Source organism: Onychostruthus taczanowskii, unplaced genomic scaffold, assembly GCF_017590055.1.
Source record: "Onychostruthus taczanowskii isolate IOZ18803 unplaced genomic scaffold, ASM1759005v1 scaffold15, whole genome shotgun sequence".
NCBI classification, from domain to species: Eukaryota; Metazoa; Chordata; class Aves; order Passeriformes; family Passeridae; genus Onychostruthus; species Onychostruthus taczanowskii.
In genome coordinates, this window is record NW_024498685.1 from 11536196 (window position 1) to 11556822 (window position 20627).

Genomic DNA, 20627 nt, shown 5'->3' on the forward strand with positions numbered 1-20627 from the left:
CTGGACACTGCACCATTGTACCTTAAGAAATTTTAGTTCTCTTTTGAATGTATGTGGAGTTGTTGAGCCCTAGGTACCTAAAACACCGGAATTTCCAAGTGTGCCAAACTGCTTTTACAGGTGTTAGCTCTGCTGAGAAGGTGGGGAGGGAAGAGTTTGTAATTTCAAAGTGGATTATCCTCTCTACATGAATAATAATCCTTTGGTGACTCACTGTGAGAGAAGTTAATTTAAAGGACTCTATAATTTCTAGTGGGATTAGAGGTCTAAAAAACAACCATCTTCCATTTATGTTTCTCAGAATTCTTACTCACAGTGCTGAGGCAAACAGCACAGACACAACAATCTGAAGTTCTTGCAGGTCTTCTTACCAAGGGCAATATTTGAAAGAAGCAGACAAATTCCTTGAGTTTTCTTTTCCCTGTGCAAACCATATCCATATTTTCTCCATGCCTTGTGCCTGTGCAGTTACCTGTGTGTATTTGTTCATCCACTGAGTGGGTAAATATGTGGGGGTGAGTATTACCCCCTGCTACCACTGCTCAAATATTTTAGCGTATTTTGCCCCTCAGTGTCAACAAAGAGAACGTGGAATGAATTCCATTTCAATGAATTCCTTCTAGACTTTTGGGTGTGGGGTTTTTTTGCTGGATTTAGATTTTATTTTTTTCCCCTTTATGATGTTTGAACTTTGAATAGACAAAAGTGAGGATATTTTGCCAGAGGTTTTCCCCTCTCTCTGCTTCAGAGGGGAGCAATGGGAGTTGTAATTAGCAGTGGTGGAAACTGACTCGAAGTGATAGACGACTCAGCACTTGGCAGTCACTTAAGAATTCCTGCCAAATGTTCTTCCCTCCACGATGTTTGCTTCATCCTGGCAACTTTCCACCTGCAGAAAAATCAAGCCATTTGCTGGAAGCAAAAGGATGATTTGCTTGGGACGCTGCCCAAATGCAAAACTCTTTATTTTAATTGAGGCCATTTTTTTACCTGGAGCGAGGAATAGAATGTGTTTCTGAGTCCAAGAGCAGATATGTGTGTGTAATTATGGGAGAGGGACACTTTCCTGTGCAGCTCTGGGACAAGATGTGCACTGCAAGCCCCATGGCATACGTGAATGTGCCTCAGTCCCTTCCCAGCTCCTTCCATAATGCCGGCATGGCATGGGCAGACACCAACCCCAGAGCACAGATCTGATTGTTTCAGGATCAGATACCTCTCCAAAATGTCTGTAACTTCTTGACCAAGTTCCTTGTGCCAAGGTTCCTGTGACAGCATCTCACAGAATGAGGATAACAATTTCTTTGTGAAAGGAAAAAGAATCAACCCAGAATGTTCTTGTGCATCACCCATGGTGTGCAGTGTGTCGGAATCCTGAAATCAGGCCATTGTTTGAGAATTACAGCTTTAATTACACATCCACAGAAGAGGAGATCTGAAAGCTGTGCAGAAGAACCCAGAAATGTACAGCCCAAGTTTTACAGTCTCTGAAGGCAAAGCAGAAGAGCCCAGGAGGCCTGAGGTGTGGAAAGCCAGGGATTTGCAGTACCCATCATGTGAAATCATCAGGGTGAATATCAGGATTAAGCATTGGTGTTTAAATAATACTGAGGAGAAAAAGTATCTCTCATACCAGCACTATTCTTGAGCTGTTTGCTCCAACCCTGATCCTCAAGATTTTCCCTACTGTTCTGTGCTTTCCATTCCCAGGTTGGTTTGGAGGTGGTTACAGTGAGGGGTGACCTCCACAGGGCAGGGAGATGGCCCTGCAGGCAGCAGCCAAGGCCACTGGACATGAGGACAGGATAGTGCAGATCTCCATCCACGTTTCACAACATTTCTGATGCCATCACTCCCAGGAGACCCTGAATCTGTCACTCTTGCCGTAGGGTTGTCCCTCGCTTGACAGACTTATGTGTTTGTTTGCCTATTGTCACTTCATCCAGCACAAAAGCAATGAAAATCAAAATAATTCATTGAGAACCTCTGGAGATCTGGACCTCTGCATTCCTAGAACCCATGGAAGTCAACACAGATCCAGTAGCCCTTAAATGCTAGCCAGAGGAGAAAAAAAAAACAAACAAACAAAAAAAAAGCCAAATCAAAACAAAAAAAAAAAGCAAACCAAACAAACCAAACAACAACAACAAAAAAACCCAAAACCCAAAACAAACTCAAAAAACCCCCCCAAAACAAAACAAAATACTTACAAGTTTGGGTTTTTTTTTATTCAAGTGGTAGTTGGCTAAATATTTTAAATATTTTCTCTGCTGCAATTAAAGGAACCTAGGCAGCCTTTTCTTGTGGGAGGCTGCTTCTTTATACTCTCCTGGGCAGCCTTGTGAAGAAAAGCCCTCTGAGGCCAAATGTGTTGCTAACAGGTGGACAGTGATCTTCTCTGAAAGAGTTCCTGCTAGCATTGTTCTATTAATAGAATCCACTGATCATCCTCAAACAAGGGCTCTGCTGAAAAGGGAAGTGAAGTAATTATCCATCTGTCCAAATAGAGAACGGTTTAAATAGAGAAGAAAAACCAACACACTTCATCATCTTCCCATTTTACAGTGGTAGTTTGTCATCATGAGAGGATTTACGTTGGTAGACTTTATCTGAAGGAAATGAAAGATAGCAGGGCATCAGGCATTGCTTTCAATTTTTTCATTTTTCTCTCTTGTCTGGAAACTTAAAGATAAGCTTAATGAAAGGAGATTTTTCTCTTACACCAGAACCAGCCCCTCCAAAATCACTGTTTGCTGTCAACAAGACTCAGACCTCTGTGACTCTGCTGTGGGTGGAAGAAGGAGTAGCTGATTTCTTTGAAGTCTACTGCCAGCAGGCTGGGTCTGGCCAGGAAACAAAAGCCCAGGTATGTGTCTCTCCTTTGGTGTCCACTCTTCATCCCAGAATTAAACTTTTAAAAGCTAAACTACTAAAGCCAAGCTTCAAATACTAAAATATTTTCATTGTTTTGCATCATTAAGGTTGGCCTCTGTCTTATTGATGAGGTTATGTGGCTGGCTGGAGAGAAACTGTGCGCATCCAGCAGTGCCAGTGGAATGGGCTGGACGTGGGAATGGCTTTGGTACACTGTGCAAAACCTAACAGGCCACAAAACTAAGGCAATGCCAATGAGCAAGAAGGGAAAATTGATCAGGTAGCTTCATAAGGAATGGAGAAAATAGGCATCTAAATAGGCATCTTTAGATGCCATGAGATTTCTGATACAGTATCTAATTATTTCTGGAACACTTTACTCCTAGCTTTGAGATCTGTCAACTGAAGTTCAGTAGGAGCTTCCTTGCTATTCCAAGACTGCCTTTATGCAAATGTGGCTGCTCCTCATGCATTTTATATTATTTTTACCTCAGGGTATTGTCTTCAAGACCCACCTCCTGAGCCTCACGTATGAATCTCCTTTTCTCTCTGTCCAGTCAGGTCATCTGTGCTCAGTGGACAATTTAAATATATAGTATTTAAACAGGTGATGCTGCTCAGTGAAAAACAGAGAGCAGTAGTAATTTTAATTCCTTGGCATTCAGTACTGTTGAACATGTGAGTTTACTTTGTGCTTTAGCTGATGGTATAATGAATCACTCTGATTACATGGCACAAAACATTATTCTCTCATGTGCACTGTGACACATGAGGGTGAATCATTGAGAAAGAAGTGAAAAATTACCTACTTGAACTGCTGATTAACACATGGAAAAGACCTGCACACTCTTTAATCCTATGGAAGATCAGTCTGAATTATTTAATATTCTTTTAAAATTGAGACAGACAATGACTAAAGGAACATGCACTTTAATGTTTTGGATAATTTAGATTCCACCTCTAGATTCCTCCTTTTTCACCCTGAATAGCAAAGGTTGTGAAGTCATTATCAACACTTATGAGATTCAAAACAGTGATGGGATCAGGCAAGGAAAGCACCAGAGGATTTGCAACTTCGGTTCAGAGCAGATTTGTTTTAAGAACATCAGGAAAAGACTGCTTCAGCTGGCAGATGCTTCAGTGGGTGTCTCATTGCTGACAGGAACATCTGGCACTGGAAAATGGAGGGATTGTCAGCTCACTCCTCATTAGATTCACCACTCTCTTTTCTGTCTCCGTGAAGTACTGGGAAGGGCTCCTTTCTGAGCTGTAAAAAGGGATGTTTTCCAAGTTGGCTGGTGAAAATTCTTTGTGATTTTCCATGCTAATTACATGAGCATTTTTGTCCCTTTCCTGCATCTTTAAATCAGTGAAGTCAAAAGCGACTGCTTTCTGATTTTGAACATCTTGGATTTGAGCTGACTAATTTAAATTTCCCCGAGGGGAAAATGGAAACATCCAACCAAGTCCAATTGCCAAAGTGTGGCTCCTCCTTTCAGCTCAGGCAATAAAAGCCTCCTCCTTTACACTCATGTGTACATCTGCACAATGTACCTCAGAATTGCTCAGCAACAGGAGCTTTGGGTTAGACCATGGCTGACCACAGGCTCTTGAAAATATCCAGTGCTTGGGACTTGTTACAGCACCTTGCATTCCCCATCTGGAGTGGCTTCATTCATGAAACTTCTCCTTCTCTCCCTTCTGAACCACTGGCTCAGTGTCCCAGTGTTTTTAACGCTGTCTCAGTGTTTTTACACCTGTAACACACTCCTGGTTCTGCTGGACAGTCCAGGAAACAGAGAGCCTTAAGGAACTCTTTCTTTAAGTCAATGCCTGTGGTGTTCTTGCTGTGTTTGTTTTCTCTTGCTCTATCAGCATTTAAAATCCATAAAAGTCTTCACAAGGGTCATAGTAATGAACACGTTGTATAAATATGTTATGTAGAGTTTCTGCCAGCTAGAAAAACTGAGGTGTAGGGTGTTTGATCATAACTATTGCAAAAGACTTTGCTCTAGCTTTGTTTTTTACCTTGGCCACTCAAAAGGGCTCACAGGTCTCCATATCCAGAGGGGCTGACTCAGAGCCAGAGATTTCATGCATTCAAATCAGAATTGTGATTTCATTCATGGCAGAGGTTGTGACTGCCTTGACTGTTCTTTGAATAAAAATAACTTGGTTTTCCTCCTACCTGTGTGGCTCAGAAACCAGAGCTCACGAGCTGTGTCCACCTCTGGGATGTCCTGGAGGTCTCAGTGTTTTTCACTACCAAGCATGAGCCTGACCAATCCACTCTGGGGCACATGTCCTTCCTTCCCCCAAAGGCTCTGGGGTCCCTGGAGTGCTCTGGGGTGTCCTTGCAGCTGCATTCACGCTGCTCCTCTCCCCTTTTCTGCCAGACTATCTCCCTGCTGTCAAGGGCAGGCCCTGGTTGCCCTTCCTGTGTTTCAAATTGCTGATTTCTTCCACCAGACCCGACTTTACCTGTCAGATGCATGGAACACAGATTTGTGCTCTGGCATCCACGGGAGACACAAACTCCTCCTGTGCGTTTTTCCCCTGTGTGTCTGCAGGAACCTGTCACTGTCTCCTCGCACGTTGTGACCATTTCCAGCCTGACCCCTGCCACTTCCTACAACTGCAGCGTGACCACCTTCAGCCACAACAGCCCCAGCATCCCCACCTTCATCGCAGTTTCCACCATGGGTAAGCAGCACTTCCCTGCTCTCTTCCTCACCCAGATACATCTGTTCCCCTATTATATTTGAGGGGTGCCGCAATGAAGGAAGGAATGATGAATCTGACTCCATGTTCTCAGAAGGATAATTTATTATTTTAAGATACTATATTAAAGAATGCTGTACTAAACTATACTAAAGAATACAGAAAGGATACTTACAGAAGGCTAAAAAGATGAAAATGAAAACTTGTGACTCTCTCCAGAGATGCAAGACAGCTTGTCACTCATTGGCCAACGAGTGAAAACAACTCACACCAGAATGCAATGAAACAATCACCTGTTGGATAAACAATCTCCAATCACATTCCAAAGCAGCAAAACACAGGAGAAGCAAATGAGATAAAGTTGTTTTCCTTTTTCTCTGAGGCTTCTCAGCTTCCCAGGAGAAAAATCCTGGGCGAAGGGATTTTTTCAGAGAATGTGAATGCCACATCCCCCCTTGCTTTCTAAAGCTGCTCTTTGTAATGCTGGCCCCAGGGGTTGTTTGTGCCATGAAAAGGCTGCCAGGTGTGGATGGGATGGGGGAGCAGCTTTGGGAAGCCCTTAGAAAAGGCTCCACTTGGAAAATATTAACTCAGTTCTGGACTGGGTTTTAGAAATCAGGGATGGAGTTTGTGGTGTCAATACTAAACATCAGGTTCAGGCAATACTAACAGCAACTGCTTGATGATATTTATGGAGAAAAATATTTTCTCAGCCAAGCCCAAACAAGAGGAAAATCACATTCTTAACCTCTTAAGGCTTCCTGCATTCAGCAAAGAAGTAAGAGAGAAGAAAGGCTCTGCAGGATCTGCAGCAGTCACAGCCAAAAGGCTCCTGAGGGAGGATCCCTGGGCATGTCATTTTCCAGAGTAATTAAGCAATTTCCACCCAGTATGTTATAAATCCCCAGTTTATTATTTTGCCTCTGGGTCAGAAAAAACATTGATTATTGTTAAAGAACAGCTTCAGAGTGGAAATGTGCTTTGGAGACATAGATGATGATGAATATCTGTATTTTGTATTACCTTCACCGTTTTCCCTTGTGCTATAAATGTCAGCTAAAGAGGAAAAAAATAATAAATCAGAACATGTTAAAGTTTAACAAAAATGCCAGAGTGAAAGCATTTCCCCAAAGAAATTTTCTAAGAGCAATAGCTTCTCAAACTCTCCCCTTATCTCCTGTGGTAGATTTTTCTTTCTCTAACACTCCAGGCTCTTTGAGATAAGTTTAAAAAAATAATGTTATCAAAACTCAGGGAAAAACAAAACCAAGGAAAAATGTCAGTGCTTCTGAACTGAATAACTGAGAGCCACTTTCTGTATGTACAGTCACAGAGATGAACCCCAATGTCGTGGTAATCTCCGTGTTGGCCATCCTCAGCATCCTCCTGATTGGGCTGCTGCTGGTCACTCTTGTTGTCCTCAGGAGAAAACACCTACAAATGGCCAGGTAAGTCCAGATTTCTGCTAATTGCAAAGAGAAAAAAAACCAACAAAGCAAAAAAACCCAAACAAACAACAACAACAAAAAAAAACCCAACCAAAAATCCACCAAAAAAACCAAACCAAAACAAAAAACCAAAAGAAAACAACAACAAAAAAAAAAAAACCTGAAAAAACCCCAACGAGACACTGACAAACATCATGACAATAGTTTCACTGAGAATGCTTTGTGTGGATGCTACTTGAGGAGCTTGTGAACAGGGTGTCTCCAAAAGAGTTGTTGTGCTACTGTTGAGCACATCTTCTCCTTGTGTCTATTTTCACTCTTGGCCTGACTGACAAGCCTCAAGCTTTGTCTTATTTTGAGCTTTGCAGGATCGAGTCCACAAGTGCAATCCCATATTACAAAAGGGTTGTGCCAGGGACATTAATGACAATTAGGATCTGAGGCAAATGGGCACGAACAGGACATCAAGGTTCTTTGCAAGTCTTTGATAATGGTTTGGAACGGGAGATTTTTTCTATACCTAAAGATAACATTTTCTAGAAAGTCGCTCACCATTTTCCTCTCTGCACCAGTCATTTGTACCTGAATATTGAAATTCAATTTCCTTTTTCAGGCAATCTTACCTGCAACAGTTCACTTTAATGGGGGTCGTTGTTTGTGGCCTGTGTGAGCTGTGGAAGTTTCCCCAAACCCTGTATATTCTCTGTGTGTGTGTATATATATACATAATTGGTTTACCTACTAATTATGAATGTGTCACAGAGTTTTGTCCTCTTATAAACTATATATTTTATATTAATTTACTGTACTGTGTCAAGACAGGAAATGATTTCATGTAGAAAAATATGTAAAAAATCTTGTACTTAACAACCTAGCAGGTGCTGGATTTTGTGTGTTTTGTCTTGTCTGTGTACTCCATGTAATAGATGACCACATCACACATATGTTTCAAGTTATCTTTTTAAGAAAATATTATATGGTTTGTTCCTTTTGCATGTAACTGGCTCTGAAAATCCCAGCTAAATTAATTCTCTTTTCTATTTAATTACTGTGCAGCCAGCCCAAAGCTTTTTCTCTTCATCCCTGCTTCTAGCCACAGAAGATGAACACCCTGGAAGGAAATTTAAAAAAATAAATCCAGAAAGATGCTGCAAGCATTTGCTTAAATCAAGAAAACAGTCAAGTTAGTTTATAATTCATAGCTGAAAATAATGGACTTGTGATAAGGACACTACTAGAATGTTATCCAGGATTTTTTTTTTGCTTTTCCCTACTGTTATTTTCATGACTCCAAATTACCTATCCTGTAAAAAGGATACAATTAAACAACTTCTCCTTAGAGTGGGAACAATGAATATTTAGTGTAGAAAGGTAAATATTTAAGCTGTGCACTGAGGCCAGTGCCATGCTATGGAAAGCACAAATCTGGACAGAAGATAAGGTCTATTTGAGAATTTCCTTCTTTTGAAGCATTTTTAGGCAACTTGATCTCAGGTGGTGTTGAACATTTATTGGTTTTAGACAACCACATTAAGGGGTTTTAGTTATGTTCATTACAGATTATCTCAGACCTAGTCACAGATGTGGGTGTTCAGCACTTCCCTGCAGCTCCAGGAGTTTTCTGTTAAATCAAGCTCTTTGCAAGTGTTGTGAATCCAAAAATAGTAACTTTTTACCTAATGGTCTTCCTGGAACAGGGAGTGTGGGGCTGGGACCTTTGTGAATTTCGCATCTTTGGAGAGAGATGGAAAGCTCCCATATAACTGGTGAGTGTTTGAAGCAAAGCTTGTGGGTTTTTTTCCCCATCTCTGCTTTTTGGCAAATATTATCTATAATCTTACAGTGCTTATTTTTTATGTCATTGCAGTCCCTCTTTAGGATAAAACTACTAGGCTTGTTAATTTTGTATTTTATTCCTTTAATGTATTTTATTTCTTGAATGATGACTGAAGACATGCATTCTGTCATCTGCTACTTATAGTCGGCAATGAGGTATCTGCATGTCAGCCAAGTTGCATAGATGTGTTTGGGGAGGATTTTTTTTTCCTTTCTCTTACAGACATATGTCCTAAAATGACACAACTGTAGAAACTTGGTCTATAAATTCATTAACACTTCCATGTATTTGCATCAAGGAGTAAACTTATTTGTAGATAATTAATTACCAACTGTCTTCATGCAGTGCCTTTAATAAATATTTCCTTATATTACAAGACAAGGACAAGCCAACTCAGGTATATACTGTAACTTAATGTTCAGTACTGTTGAAAAAAAAAACAACAAAAAAACCCTAAATGTGTCTTACTAGTCTAGAAAATCACCTGCAAGAATTGCAGGCACTGCTATGGACTGTAAATCATCTCTGTCACAATCAGCTGAAGAGAAGAATTTGAACAAAGAAAATTTGTAGGATTAGCTTTTATAGAAGTAAAAGGCTCTGAGAGCCTGACTGGCACCAGTGCGGTCATTTCCATCCCTATTTTGATAATAAATGAGGGGTAATGACAGAGCTGAGGTTTACTGTTCTGCTGTTAGACCTGACTGGCACCAGTGTGGTCATTTCCATCCCTATTTGATAATAAATGAGGGGTAATGACAGAGCTGAGGTTTACTGTTCTGCTGTTAGCAATCTCTGCAAAAACCTCTTCTCTTTCAAGGCAAGTCCAAGCACAGACACTTAAAAGCATGACACCAGCCCCATTCCAGTAGGTCAGGAGAAAAAAAACCCATGCCTTTACACCCATGGCCAGCTTTGCTGACAGCTGAGAAGCTGGAAAGAAAAGTTGGTGCACAGGGAGCTGCTTTCCATGACCTCACAGGACACAGCCTGCCAGCCAGGCTGGGATTAAATGGATTGACACTGCACCACCACAAGCCTTTTGCTAATAAGCCTGCAAACTGAACTAACAAGCCCAGCAAATCTTGTCAATATCTCACTGTGCTGCTAATTAACTGGATATTAAGCAAGCTTCACTTGCTTGGTTTAGCTTTAATAGCAGCCAGCTGTATGCAGTACAAATGAAGCCATCCCTCAGCTTCTCTTGCTTGGGCTATATTAATGGCAAAAAAGCCAGAAGATCAAACACTCATGTTAATTAAATAGCCAAGCTTGAATGAAATTATTAAACTAGCAACAGATGTTATTGAAACCATAAAAGGCTCTTTTTTCTTTTTTTCTTTTTTTCTTTTTTTTTTTTTTTAAAGGGGAAGGGAATTAATAGGTTTGGATGTGAAAGTGAAGGCTCTTGTTGCTTGATTTAGTATGTGTATGAATGTGTGTGTGTATATGCATATATGTATACATGCATAAATTAAGTTATAAAAATATAAACTGATGAAAGCATTCCTGCTTAATAGCTCCAAAAAACTTTTTGTAACTGGAGGCAGTGTGTCCTTATCTTATGGTCCTTATTTCTCTGAGAGTTGTTTTGTGTGCCTCTGTTGTCTAATGTCAAGAGCAGATTCACAATCCATCAAGGCAGCCAGGTGGGAAATTCAGCCCTAAAACCAAAGAGAAGGATTGGCTCATTCCAGGGATCCAGTCAGGGAGCCATGGGCATATCCACCAATTCCTAAGGGAAGCTCAGCTGACTTTCCAGCAATCTCTGAGCAATCTCTGCATCTCCTTCTTTTAATTAAGTTGTTCTGAATGCCTGAGCAGGATGTGAAGGACTACATGATTGCAGAAAAAAAACAGTATTGTATTTATTAGGCAATTACACATTTTTCATATGTTGAATAAAATAAATTGCTTTAGCTGTCAGAGCTCCTAGTCTGTGAATATAAATCAGCTTGCAAGTATGTTAGCCAGTGATTTGATAAAGTGTGGAAAATTCTTGTGAGGATTGGCAATGAAAGAAGCCCAGGCTTGAATAATTCCCTCTGCCTCTGCAGGCAAGAGGAAGTAAAAGCCTCACGTGGAGTTTCTCAAAGGAAAGAGAAGTATTCCAGCAACATCATCACTTCTCTATCCCAAGCCTAATGGAAACCTCTGTGGCAGCAGAGAGCTGTTCATGGAAAACCAAATTTCATCCTCAGTCCAACCCCACAGAAACTCAAACAACAAAGAAGCCTTAAGGGTCTGATATTGAATTCAGGGCAACCCCAACACAGCGAATTATTGGCATCTGACTCCATTGATTCAGAATTCTGAACAAATGTTTTATTAAAACTATGATATGTTGCATTATACCATACTATATTAAAGAGATACTATACTATACTAAATTACATACTAAAGAAAACTCTTGACTGTCTCCTGGCAGCCAGGACACAGCTTTGAGTGATTGGTTAATTAACACAAACAACCATCACCAGAATCCAATTCCCAAATCCCTTCAAGTAAACAACCTTCCTAACACACTCCACATGTGCAAAAACAACAGGAGCAGCAAGTAGAGATAAGAATTGTTTTCTCTTCTTCTCTCTGTGCTTCTCCAGGAAAAAATCTGGGAGAGAATTCTCTCTCCCTCTGTTCAGAGAATGTGAATGCCACAGTCTGATTCTGCAGCTGTTGTGGTGTGTGATTGACCAGGAAGGGCTCTTGCCTCTGGCTGAGCCACACAATTCCTACAAAGCCTGGGGCAGGTGCCCTGCAGAAACTGCACTGCCCATTTCCTCTACAGCAGCAAAACTCACTAAAGCATAACTTGGAGTTTTCACTGCATGGGCGGAAGATTTCCTCACTGGTTGGAAGATTGAGATTAGACATTATTCAATTTGACATGACTTACTTATCAGGGAAAACACAGTATCTACCAACTTCATAAGAGCCAAGGGTACTGAACGAGGAAATTTAACTTTGTGTTTCCCCTTTAGAACAGCTGCAGAAGGATGGTATCACTTTTAAGGCAGGAGATTTTCTGATGGGGAAAAAAACCCCCTGAAGGTGTATTTGACTTAAAAAACCCCAAACCTTTTACTGGAGCCAAGTTTATTTAAGTTCCATGAGTTTTTCATATTTGCAAAATACCTGAAGCCCATTTCTCCAATAGTTAGAACAGGCCTGAGTGGGTTTCCTGAATTAATGCACACAGAACCTGGTAAACAGCTTGCAAATACAGAAATTTAGAATGATTTTTGTCATATTTCTTCAGCCACAGTAAAATCTGCTGTTATAGTTATTCATAGAGAGCACAATTAGAAGAACTGTTCAGGCAATGTTTAGATGAAAACCTAGGAAATAATTTAAAGCATTCTGCAAACTATTATAGGGATGCCTGACTCAATGGAGGATGTTAAGAGATGTTGGAAGCATCTGAATTTCTCTCTGATATAGATCTTCTGATCTTGCAGGGACAAACATGAGAGATTATGTATGTGATAAAAACAAACCAAATCTGTACTGAATATCTCAAAACATTGAAAGTAGGCTTAATACCACCAATGCAATGGCTGGAAATCTGTCAATGATGTTTTCCTACCCACTTTACTCTCTGAAAATTAGGATTAACAGGCCTGAATCAGTATGATAAGACATATCACTAATTTTGACCATATAGAAGTGAGAAGTAGGATTTGACCATAATAAGTAGGATTTATGGGTTTAGCTGATTTTTATAATAGAATTTGCTGATCTCCTGATTTCTGTTTGTCTTACTAACTCTCCTCACTTTTTCATCTTTATGTATGTTATTTATTAATGCTCACAGGCGTAGAAGTGTATTTGCTTTCCTAACTCTGCTACCCTCATGCCTTTGGACTGATTATCTTTTGGCATTTTATGTTAATCCTTGGTAAGTGATTTACTTGTTTTTCCATATGCAATGTGTAAACAATGTGAATTTCTATGACATGAAAAATGTGTGGTACCTTTGTTCTCAAACGGGTCAAAGCTTTTGGAGATATAATTTTGCACTGGAACATGGACTGGAGAGGATGTGGGTATCAAAGTGTTTGCTACCCTGCTTCATCTGGTTTGTCTGTTTATTCTCCAACCCATTTTGGCATTAAACAGCCAATCTTACAGTGGTCATCATATCCATCTCATTGCTGTCTTTGCAATTTTTGCTGCTTCATGACAAGTCCTGGCTTCTTCTGTCCTGGTTATTTACATGTTCATTGCCTGGCACTGACTTCTGCTGCTGCTGTTCTATTACTAAAACTGCTTGATCATGCCCCACCTGTTTGCTGTGTGATGTCAAATACATTTGTTTTTCAAGGGTGCTCTTATGCCCTCCTGATGTCAGTAAAAGTTTTGCTTTTGAAAAAAGAAAAACCAGTTCACTGAGAATGAATACCACTAGGAGTCCCAAAGAGTAAAAATAGGGTCGCTGTGTGCACATCTCATTGTGTATGTGGGTATATTTAATACTGTGGGGGTATATTAATTACTGTCTGTAAATAATTTATAAGGATTTAGTAAGCACCTGATTGTTTTCTTAAAAATATCTAACGAAGCCACTCCTCTTCTTAGAACCAGAATTGTTTTACAAACCATTTGGCAAATAATTATAAGTAACTATGACCCAAAATTGCCTAATTCATATAAAGAAACTTAAATTCCTGATGGTCTTGGGTCCAAGCTTTTGGGTATATATAAAAAAAGATGGTTCTGGGGCAAAGACTTTATTTCCCTAGCATTTTCCCTGGTTTTACCATGAGGCACAAAAGTCCTGGGAGGCATCAACTTCTTCATTTTTGAGACTGATTTTCCTTCAGTATGTCTGTAGAAAAACCCACCCAGATTTTCTGTGGGCTTAGAAATGAGTGTGTTTATGTAAGGAAAGAAAGGTCCATTACTTCTGTCAGGAAAGCAAGAGTGTTCTCTCCACACACACCTCACTGAGGAGCACGTGGGGGTCTTCCCCCCCTCTCCAAGGTTGATATTATATTACATTCTTGGAGCTTGTCTGGTGTAAACTCAGCTCACTCTTGGGCTGCACAGATGGGGAGAGAGTGGTGCCTTGTGCAGGCTGCCCTAGAGCAGAGGCTGGACAGAGTTACAGAATAAAGCAGGGATTTATTCAAAGGATCTCCTCCATGGATGCACCTTGGGCAGCACCAGAGCCCAGCCAGGGCTGCCCCCAAGATGAACCCAAATGGCCCCAAAATGCACGAGCGCTCACGGGGTCTCTCCCTGGGATCAGCTCTGCTCCATGTGCACATTGCAGTTCAGTGTCCAATTCCAGCTCAGCCCCTGCACTCCCATCCTGCTTGTTTTTCTCTCTGCAGCCCACGGGGTTTGTGCTCTTGGGCTGAGATTTCAATCATTTGTCCTTGGTGCCCAGCTGGAGCAGGAATTGTTTTGTCTCCCTGCTCTGTGCACAGAGCTCACCATCCCCTCATGTGAAGCTCAGAACTACACACTAAAGCAGCACAGAATCTGAAAAATATAAAAGCTCAAACCTGAGGCATCAGGTCAGGGATCAGGTGATTATTTTGGAAGTCACACTGAGCTCTCTCAGCTGGTCAAAAAACCCAGAGTGGCCACCGTGAATGGCACTGCTGCAAAAGTGTTGTCATCTTTTGTCCCTCTGCCTTTTTTCTTTTATCATTCATTAATTCACCTTTCCAGAGGCATATCTTTCTTCAGAGGATTCCCCTTCAGTCTACCTATTTCAGTCTAGATTAAGTTTACAGGAGCTGAAGTGGAATGAGATGAGATTAATCCCTCTCTTTGTATTTTAATATGTAGACTAAATGGAATAACAGATGAAGCACCAGCTAACGTTTCAAATGTTTTTGTTTTGCACATAAGCTGGTTTAAAACATTTATGAACGTTCAGGAAACAATTGCAATGCTAAGAAACAAAGGCCTCTTGAGACTATCAAAGCACACAAAATTCTTGCTGAGAAATGTTTGTCAATCATTTGTTTTATTGCATCTTGAAGTGTTCCTTGGAGAAGCGTTCTTAGAAGCATCCCCATCATAAAGAGCATTTAGCTATTTTTTTTCTTTTCAAATTAATTCTTATGTGCCTGACATTAAAAGGTTTACCATAGTCACAGGGGATAGAGGTGTGTTGAATAATTTAGTGGAATTAACGTTTAAGATTGAAAAATATCTTTGAAGATGGAAAATAAATACTACTAGTTTAAGTGTATAGTACATACAAATGTACAGATAACATGATGTGCTGAATAGGTTTATAATATTTAATCTCCACCTTAATATAAAGCTGGTATTGCCATAGCTCCTCAATTCTGCAGCAAAGCTCCTCATCTAAATGGAAATGTGTTTTGACAAAATAACAAAATTACTACAGGTTGTGGCTGCTTCAGGAACTGAATATTTTGTAAAATTTAATTTTGGAAAGTAGCCCTTTATTTATTTTTAATGTAGCTTCTAAACTTAACAAGGTAGAAAAATAAAAATACTCTGCTTTTTAATATTTATTTCTCTATAATTTAATTATTTAGAATTTGAAGGTCTTGTCCTTTAATTTACTAATTGAAGCAGTGAACCAAATGATCTAGACATAATTTTCATATCACCATGAAATTAAAAATAGCATCATTATAATGTGAAAAAATAACAGATATTTTTTAATGCCCAGGAATTAAAAACTGACACTACTAAAATTCCTTCTGAGAAAGCAAGAATCTATTTGAGCTCTGTGGCTGATTGAACAGAGGAGATCAGCGTTTTTAGACCTCTAGCCAAGTTATTCCAGGGTTCTTGCTTTGTTTATTTAATTTTATTGTTGCTTAACTTCTTTGTGGCAACAACAAAGTGAATACACACCCCCCTCCAAAAATCTACCCCGTGGTAACTGATGTAGGGCAGTTCTTAAGTCCAATCCTTTGGGTTTTAGTGCTTAGCACACTCAGAAACCTGCTCACAACTGTTGCTGGTGAATTACATCAGCCATAAATCCTTGTTGTACATGACTATCTCCAGTGGTTTAAAGTCAATTAAATTGTCTAAGGCTTAAGCTTGAGTCCTGCTGAGGTCAGTAGGAATATTTGCCATTGTCTTCATTTATCATCAGAAGCAGGTTATGAGGCAGGCCCTGTCTTTTTTCCCTTCACCTTTTTCTGAATTTGCAAGTGGTGGTCTTGTCCCTTTACCCAAGAGATGCTTCTCATTCCCAGTTGCTCTCCAGTGTTGGCATCCAATTTTCTAAGCTCAGCCAGGCTCAGGCCCTGGGGACTCAGCCCCAGCCCACCCAGAGCCAATGGGTCAGGATCTATAGGGGACCCATGGCTTTTTCTGGGCACAGATTTTCCTTTCCAATGGCAGGTCATTCTCAGAGCCAAAGAATGGGATATGCATCCCACTGGACTCAACAGAAATGTTGCTATCAGCCTTAAATTGTCCAAGTTATCATCAATCTCCTCCTGAGTATGATGAAAGAATACAAATTTTTAAATCAGTGCCGTCTTTGAATAAAGGTTGTACAACTGTTTAATGAACTGTTTAATTCATAAATATGAATTTAAAGCACTGCCTTTTTTTTTCTCTTTTTTTTTTTTTTTTTTTTTTTTCAGGGTTTAATTCATAAGTATGAATTTAAAGCACTGTCTTTTTTTTTTTCTCTCTTTTTTTTTTTTTTTTTTTTTTTTTTTTTTTCAGGAGTAAAAATGGATTAAAGAAGAGAAAGCTGACCAAGTATGTAACTTTGATATTTGAAGGAATAAGTCTTAGACTAAATAGGCATTATGGAGTAGATGGCACAGTGGTATTTCTGTTACAAATACAGAAAACTTCTTGATAGACATATCCCAAGAGAGATACCTGAAAGCAGAAAACAAACACAAATTGGACAAAAAAGAATTCTGCTCAACAGATTGTAGTAAAACACACAAAATTAGTCAGCAGGGAAAAGATCAATTATCCAACTTAGTGATTTCAACAGAGCTTATCCTTAGTTAAAAATTGCAAATGGTGAAAAAAATGGGATGCATTTATTTGCAGTGATATTTCCCTATTGACATGGGGCTCTCATTACAGTTGTTGCTGGAACATCAGATCATTAATGCTAGCGGGTAAACAGGAGTAATTAAGTGGTGATAAGACAGGTTCCTTTGGGCATATTGCCTCCAAGTAAATGAGAAGATTACTGTGTACATGCTCCAGTAGCTTGTAAATTAGAGTATGATAATTAGGTGAGGGAAGATGTTTACCAGTGTTTCGTTACTCACAGCGTCAGCCTAATTATTTCTGTGTTATGTTCAGGGGCTGTGCCTGACTAACAGATAGATCTCACCTGGCAAAAAAAAATGTGTGGAAAGACGGGAGTCATTAAATCAAGGCTAATTCCTACCTACTAAAGCTCTCCATGGTTTTGTATAGTCATAGACCACTTTTTTTTAGCCACCATCTGTCTGGGAAGAGGGTTGGACTCATAATTACAAATGTGTGTAGTTGTCAAAGCCAGCAGAGAAAGCAGTCAGGGCAGTGGCATTCAAAATGTAGTACACCCAACATTTGGTGGCCCTGAACCACAAGGTTTGTCCTTATTTCTCTCTAGCATTAACAGCTGCAAATAGATATTTATGACTCGAGAGTATTCTGGGGGAAAGAAATTAAAGGTACTACAAAAAATCAGATTTTTTTTAACATAATTTCTCTGTATTTTTCTTTCAAAGCCCTGTCCAGCTGGACGATTTTGATGGATACATCAAGGATATGGCCAAAGACTCAGATTATAAATTTTCTCTGCAATTTGAGGTAAATCTCTGAGGATTCTGCCCTCTGCTATTTGCCCAGATCAGCTTTTTCAAGATGTTTATGCTGCATGGTGTGCTCCTGTGTGCTCTGTGCTGTTGCTGGGTGGGCCAGCTTCACTTCCTCCTCTGCAGATTTTAGAAATGGAGCTTGGTGTTGTTAAACCCTGCATTTATTGAGCTGATTGGAGTGGCTTCTCACATTCAGTTTGAGTTAACTGTCAGAAAAAAACACATTTACTCTAAGTTTAGGGCACGCTGGCAACCAGAATTGAATTTGGGAGTTAAATGGCTTTATTATATTTTATTTTATTTATTTAATATCCTTAACTTGAGAGGAAGCGCTGAAATCAGGAAGTAGCATCAGAAGTCTCTATAAGAGCAAGGAGATTTCTCTCAGACAAGTTCAGGTGCATTCTCTTAATTACTCAAAATTTAAAGTCAATTTAGTACTACAAAGCTAAACCCCATCCCTATCCTGGAGCTGTTTCCCAAGATACAAGATGGAAAGGCAGTGGGGAGGACTCTCAGGGTGTTTCCTGACAGCAAATTCCCCTGATGCACCATGTTTTACATGTAACTACTGAAGATGATGACTAAAAAGGTCTTCCAAGCATTTCCCCAAGACTGAAAGCCACTTGAGGATTTCAAGAAGCCTCTTTAAGGGGGCAGATGACCACCACAGAAATAACTTAGGTTTGGCAGGATTTTTGGTTTGGCAGTGAGTGTGTGTAGAGGAACAATTCTGATTCCCAGCTCTGGGATGGCAGCAGTGTGTTGGCAACACTGGGAGGAGAAACCCCAGCACTGCTCTCCAGCTGCTTGGAACCCAACTCAGAGGCATCAAGAAAGGACAATCTGTCATCCTGCTGTCAATTTATAAAGTGATTTATGAGCGTTTTCTGGCTGCTACCTGCCACAAGTAATCACAAGGAGTTATTCTCTGAGTGTTTTTGAGGCTGACCTTGGCATTTTCCTCTCTGTTGTCTCAGGAGCTAAAACTGATTGGGCTGGACATCCCCCACTTTGCTGCTGATCTCCCCATGAATCGCTGCAAGAATCGCTACACAAACATCCTGCCATGTAAGTACAACACACACTAAATCCTGCTAAAAGCTCTAGAGAGGGAAAGAAGCGTTCCAATAAGAAAACTGGAGAATTGGGAGATTTTTCTAAGCCTGTTCTACAATCCCGCTCTTACACAGAACCAGGCAAGGCATGTTTTTATGTTAGCTTTGAATAGATGTAGCTTCCTGGAAATGTTTATCACAGCAAGAGTTTGGAGGTGAGAAACACAAGGTTTTTTATGCTGCTGAGTTTTGTTACTGTATTTCTCTTATGATTTTAATGAAGCCTAAGGGAGCCCAAAGGGACAGCACTTGGAGGGGGTGTTTGCAGAACACTAATGATGGTGTGTCCACATTTTCTAAAGCAAACATTGCTCTTTTAGTCAATACAAGAATTTTCTATTTTTTAATAGATTATTTTTGGCCACTCCTTTAGGACTAATTTAAATTTTGCCTCGTTGGAGATGAATGCCATATTTGAGAGGCCATTTTTTTTTCCTAATTTCTCTTTCCTTTTACAGATGATTTTAGTCGTGTCCGCTTGGTCTCAATGAATGAAGAGGAGGGGTCTGACTACATTAATGCCAACTACATCCCTGTGAGTACAGAGCTCTGGTCAGTGTGTACAGTGTCCTGCACAGCAGGCAGAGCTGGGCCCTTGAAAATAGCACAGCATTTCCTGGAAGCTCACTCATGTCCTCAGCATCTCCTTCAGCTTCCAAATATTTTGCCTACAGGGAAAGCCACCAAAAAAAAAAAGAAAGAAAAAATAAAAAGGGGTGGAGGGGGAAGGTTTTTTGGCAAATTTTGTTGTTGCTGTAGCTGTGAATCTTTGTGAGACTTTGATTGGACAGGTAGGGAAATGGGCAGGAAATGTTAAAATGATTCAGTGGCCTTTTAAGAGAGCGAGGTGAAACGTAGATGTTCAAATGAGAAATTTTTCTAGGTTTCTACTGCACATGGAAGAAAAGAGCTAAGGCAGACTCTCCAAATGCACAAAATGCACACAGCCCAGATGGTGTGTGGAGGGAACTTCTGCTTTCTGCCTCCTCTCTGGTGCTTCCCCTGCACCTGGCAGAGAGCAGCCACTTACCGGGCATAGCACCCACGGTTCCAGCATAATTACAGTGTACACAGAGCTGTAGGCAAATATTTTGACACTGGGGGTTGGCTGAAAGCTCATCAGCTCTCTCCACTCTCCCCTGAGCTCGTGCAGTCACTCAGGCTTGTCCCTGCCTCTGCCACCAGGGTTTGCCCCTCTGGTACCTCTGTGAGAGCAAGAATTCCCTGGGCTGCTCTGCGTGGAGAGGAGGCAGGGCACCACTGCAGCCCTTTGGGAAGAGGCCTTTCACAGACAAATGAGCATTTTTGCAGTCTGGCTGTGCTGGAGAGAGCTGAGCCAGCCTTATGGAGAAAGGAGGAGCCCTTGGATGAGTCACTGGAGCCACTTCTCTGTCACTTTGGCATTGCCCAAGTGTGCAGTGTTGAGCCAAGTGTCTGTGCTTGGCTTCTCTGTGTCCAGGGCATGAACCTGAGCAATCACACTGCAAGGATCGGGAAAGAAAAACCTTCCGGGATTCCCAGCCCAGGAAACTTCTGTCACACGGGATGGTGGATAACAGGATCTTGAGCAGCAGTCCCTTTCAGATTCCATGCAAAATTCAGTTCAGTTCTGCTTTGCGTATCTTTAGTTCTGCTTCTAGCACAGTGCTGACCATGGAAACTGGGATAAACACGTGATGGTAGTGCTGTTGCTGTTCTTTTTCTGACAATCAGTGCTGCACTGATTCCCTGCCTCCAAACACAGAATCCAGGGGTGATCTATCCCTGTGCTGACGGGGATTTGTCACTTAGGTTAGACACAGCCCACACAGAACAGGCAGCAGAGTCTGTGCAGTGCAAAAAA

The 20627-nt window shown here is 40.6% G+C and overlaps 1 protein-coding gene across 1 annotated transcript in view; it reads left to right on the forward strand.

Annotated features, from left to right (window-relative positions):
- The window catches only part of PTPRO (protein tyrosine phosphatase receptor type O), a 145738-nt gene that overhangs the window by 114976 nt on the left and 10135 nt on the right, over positions 1-20627 (forward strand). The window contains exons 13-21 of the mRNA XM_041398668.1: positions 2727-2866; positions 5445-5577; positions 6923-7043; positions 8741-8809; positions 12695-12778; positions 16561-16596; positions 17577-17658; positions 18647-18737; positions 19243-19319. Coding sequence (XP_041254602.1) covers positions 2727-2866; positions 5445-5577; positions 6923-7043; positions 8741-8809; positions 12695-12778; positions 16561-16596; positions 17577-17658; positions 18647-18737; positions 19243-19319 — 833 coding nt within the window. The remainder of the gene's footprint in view (positions 1-2726; positions 2867-5444; positions 5578-6922; positions 7044-8740; positions 8810-12694; positions 12779-16560; positions 16597-17576; positions 17659-18646; positions 18738-19242; positions 19320-20627) is intronic.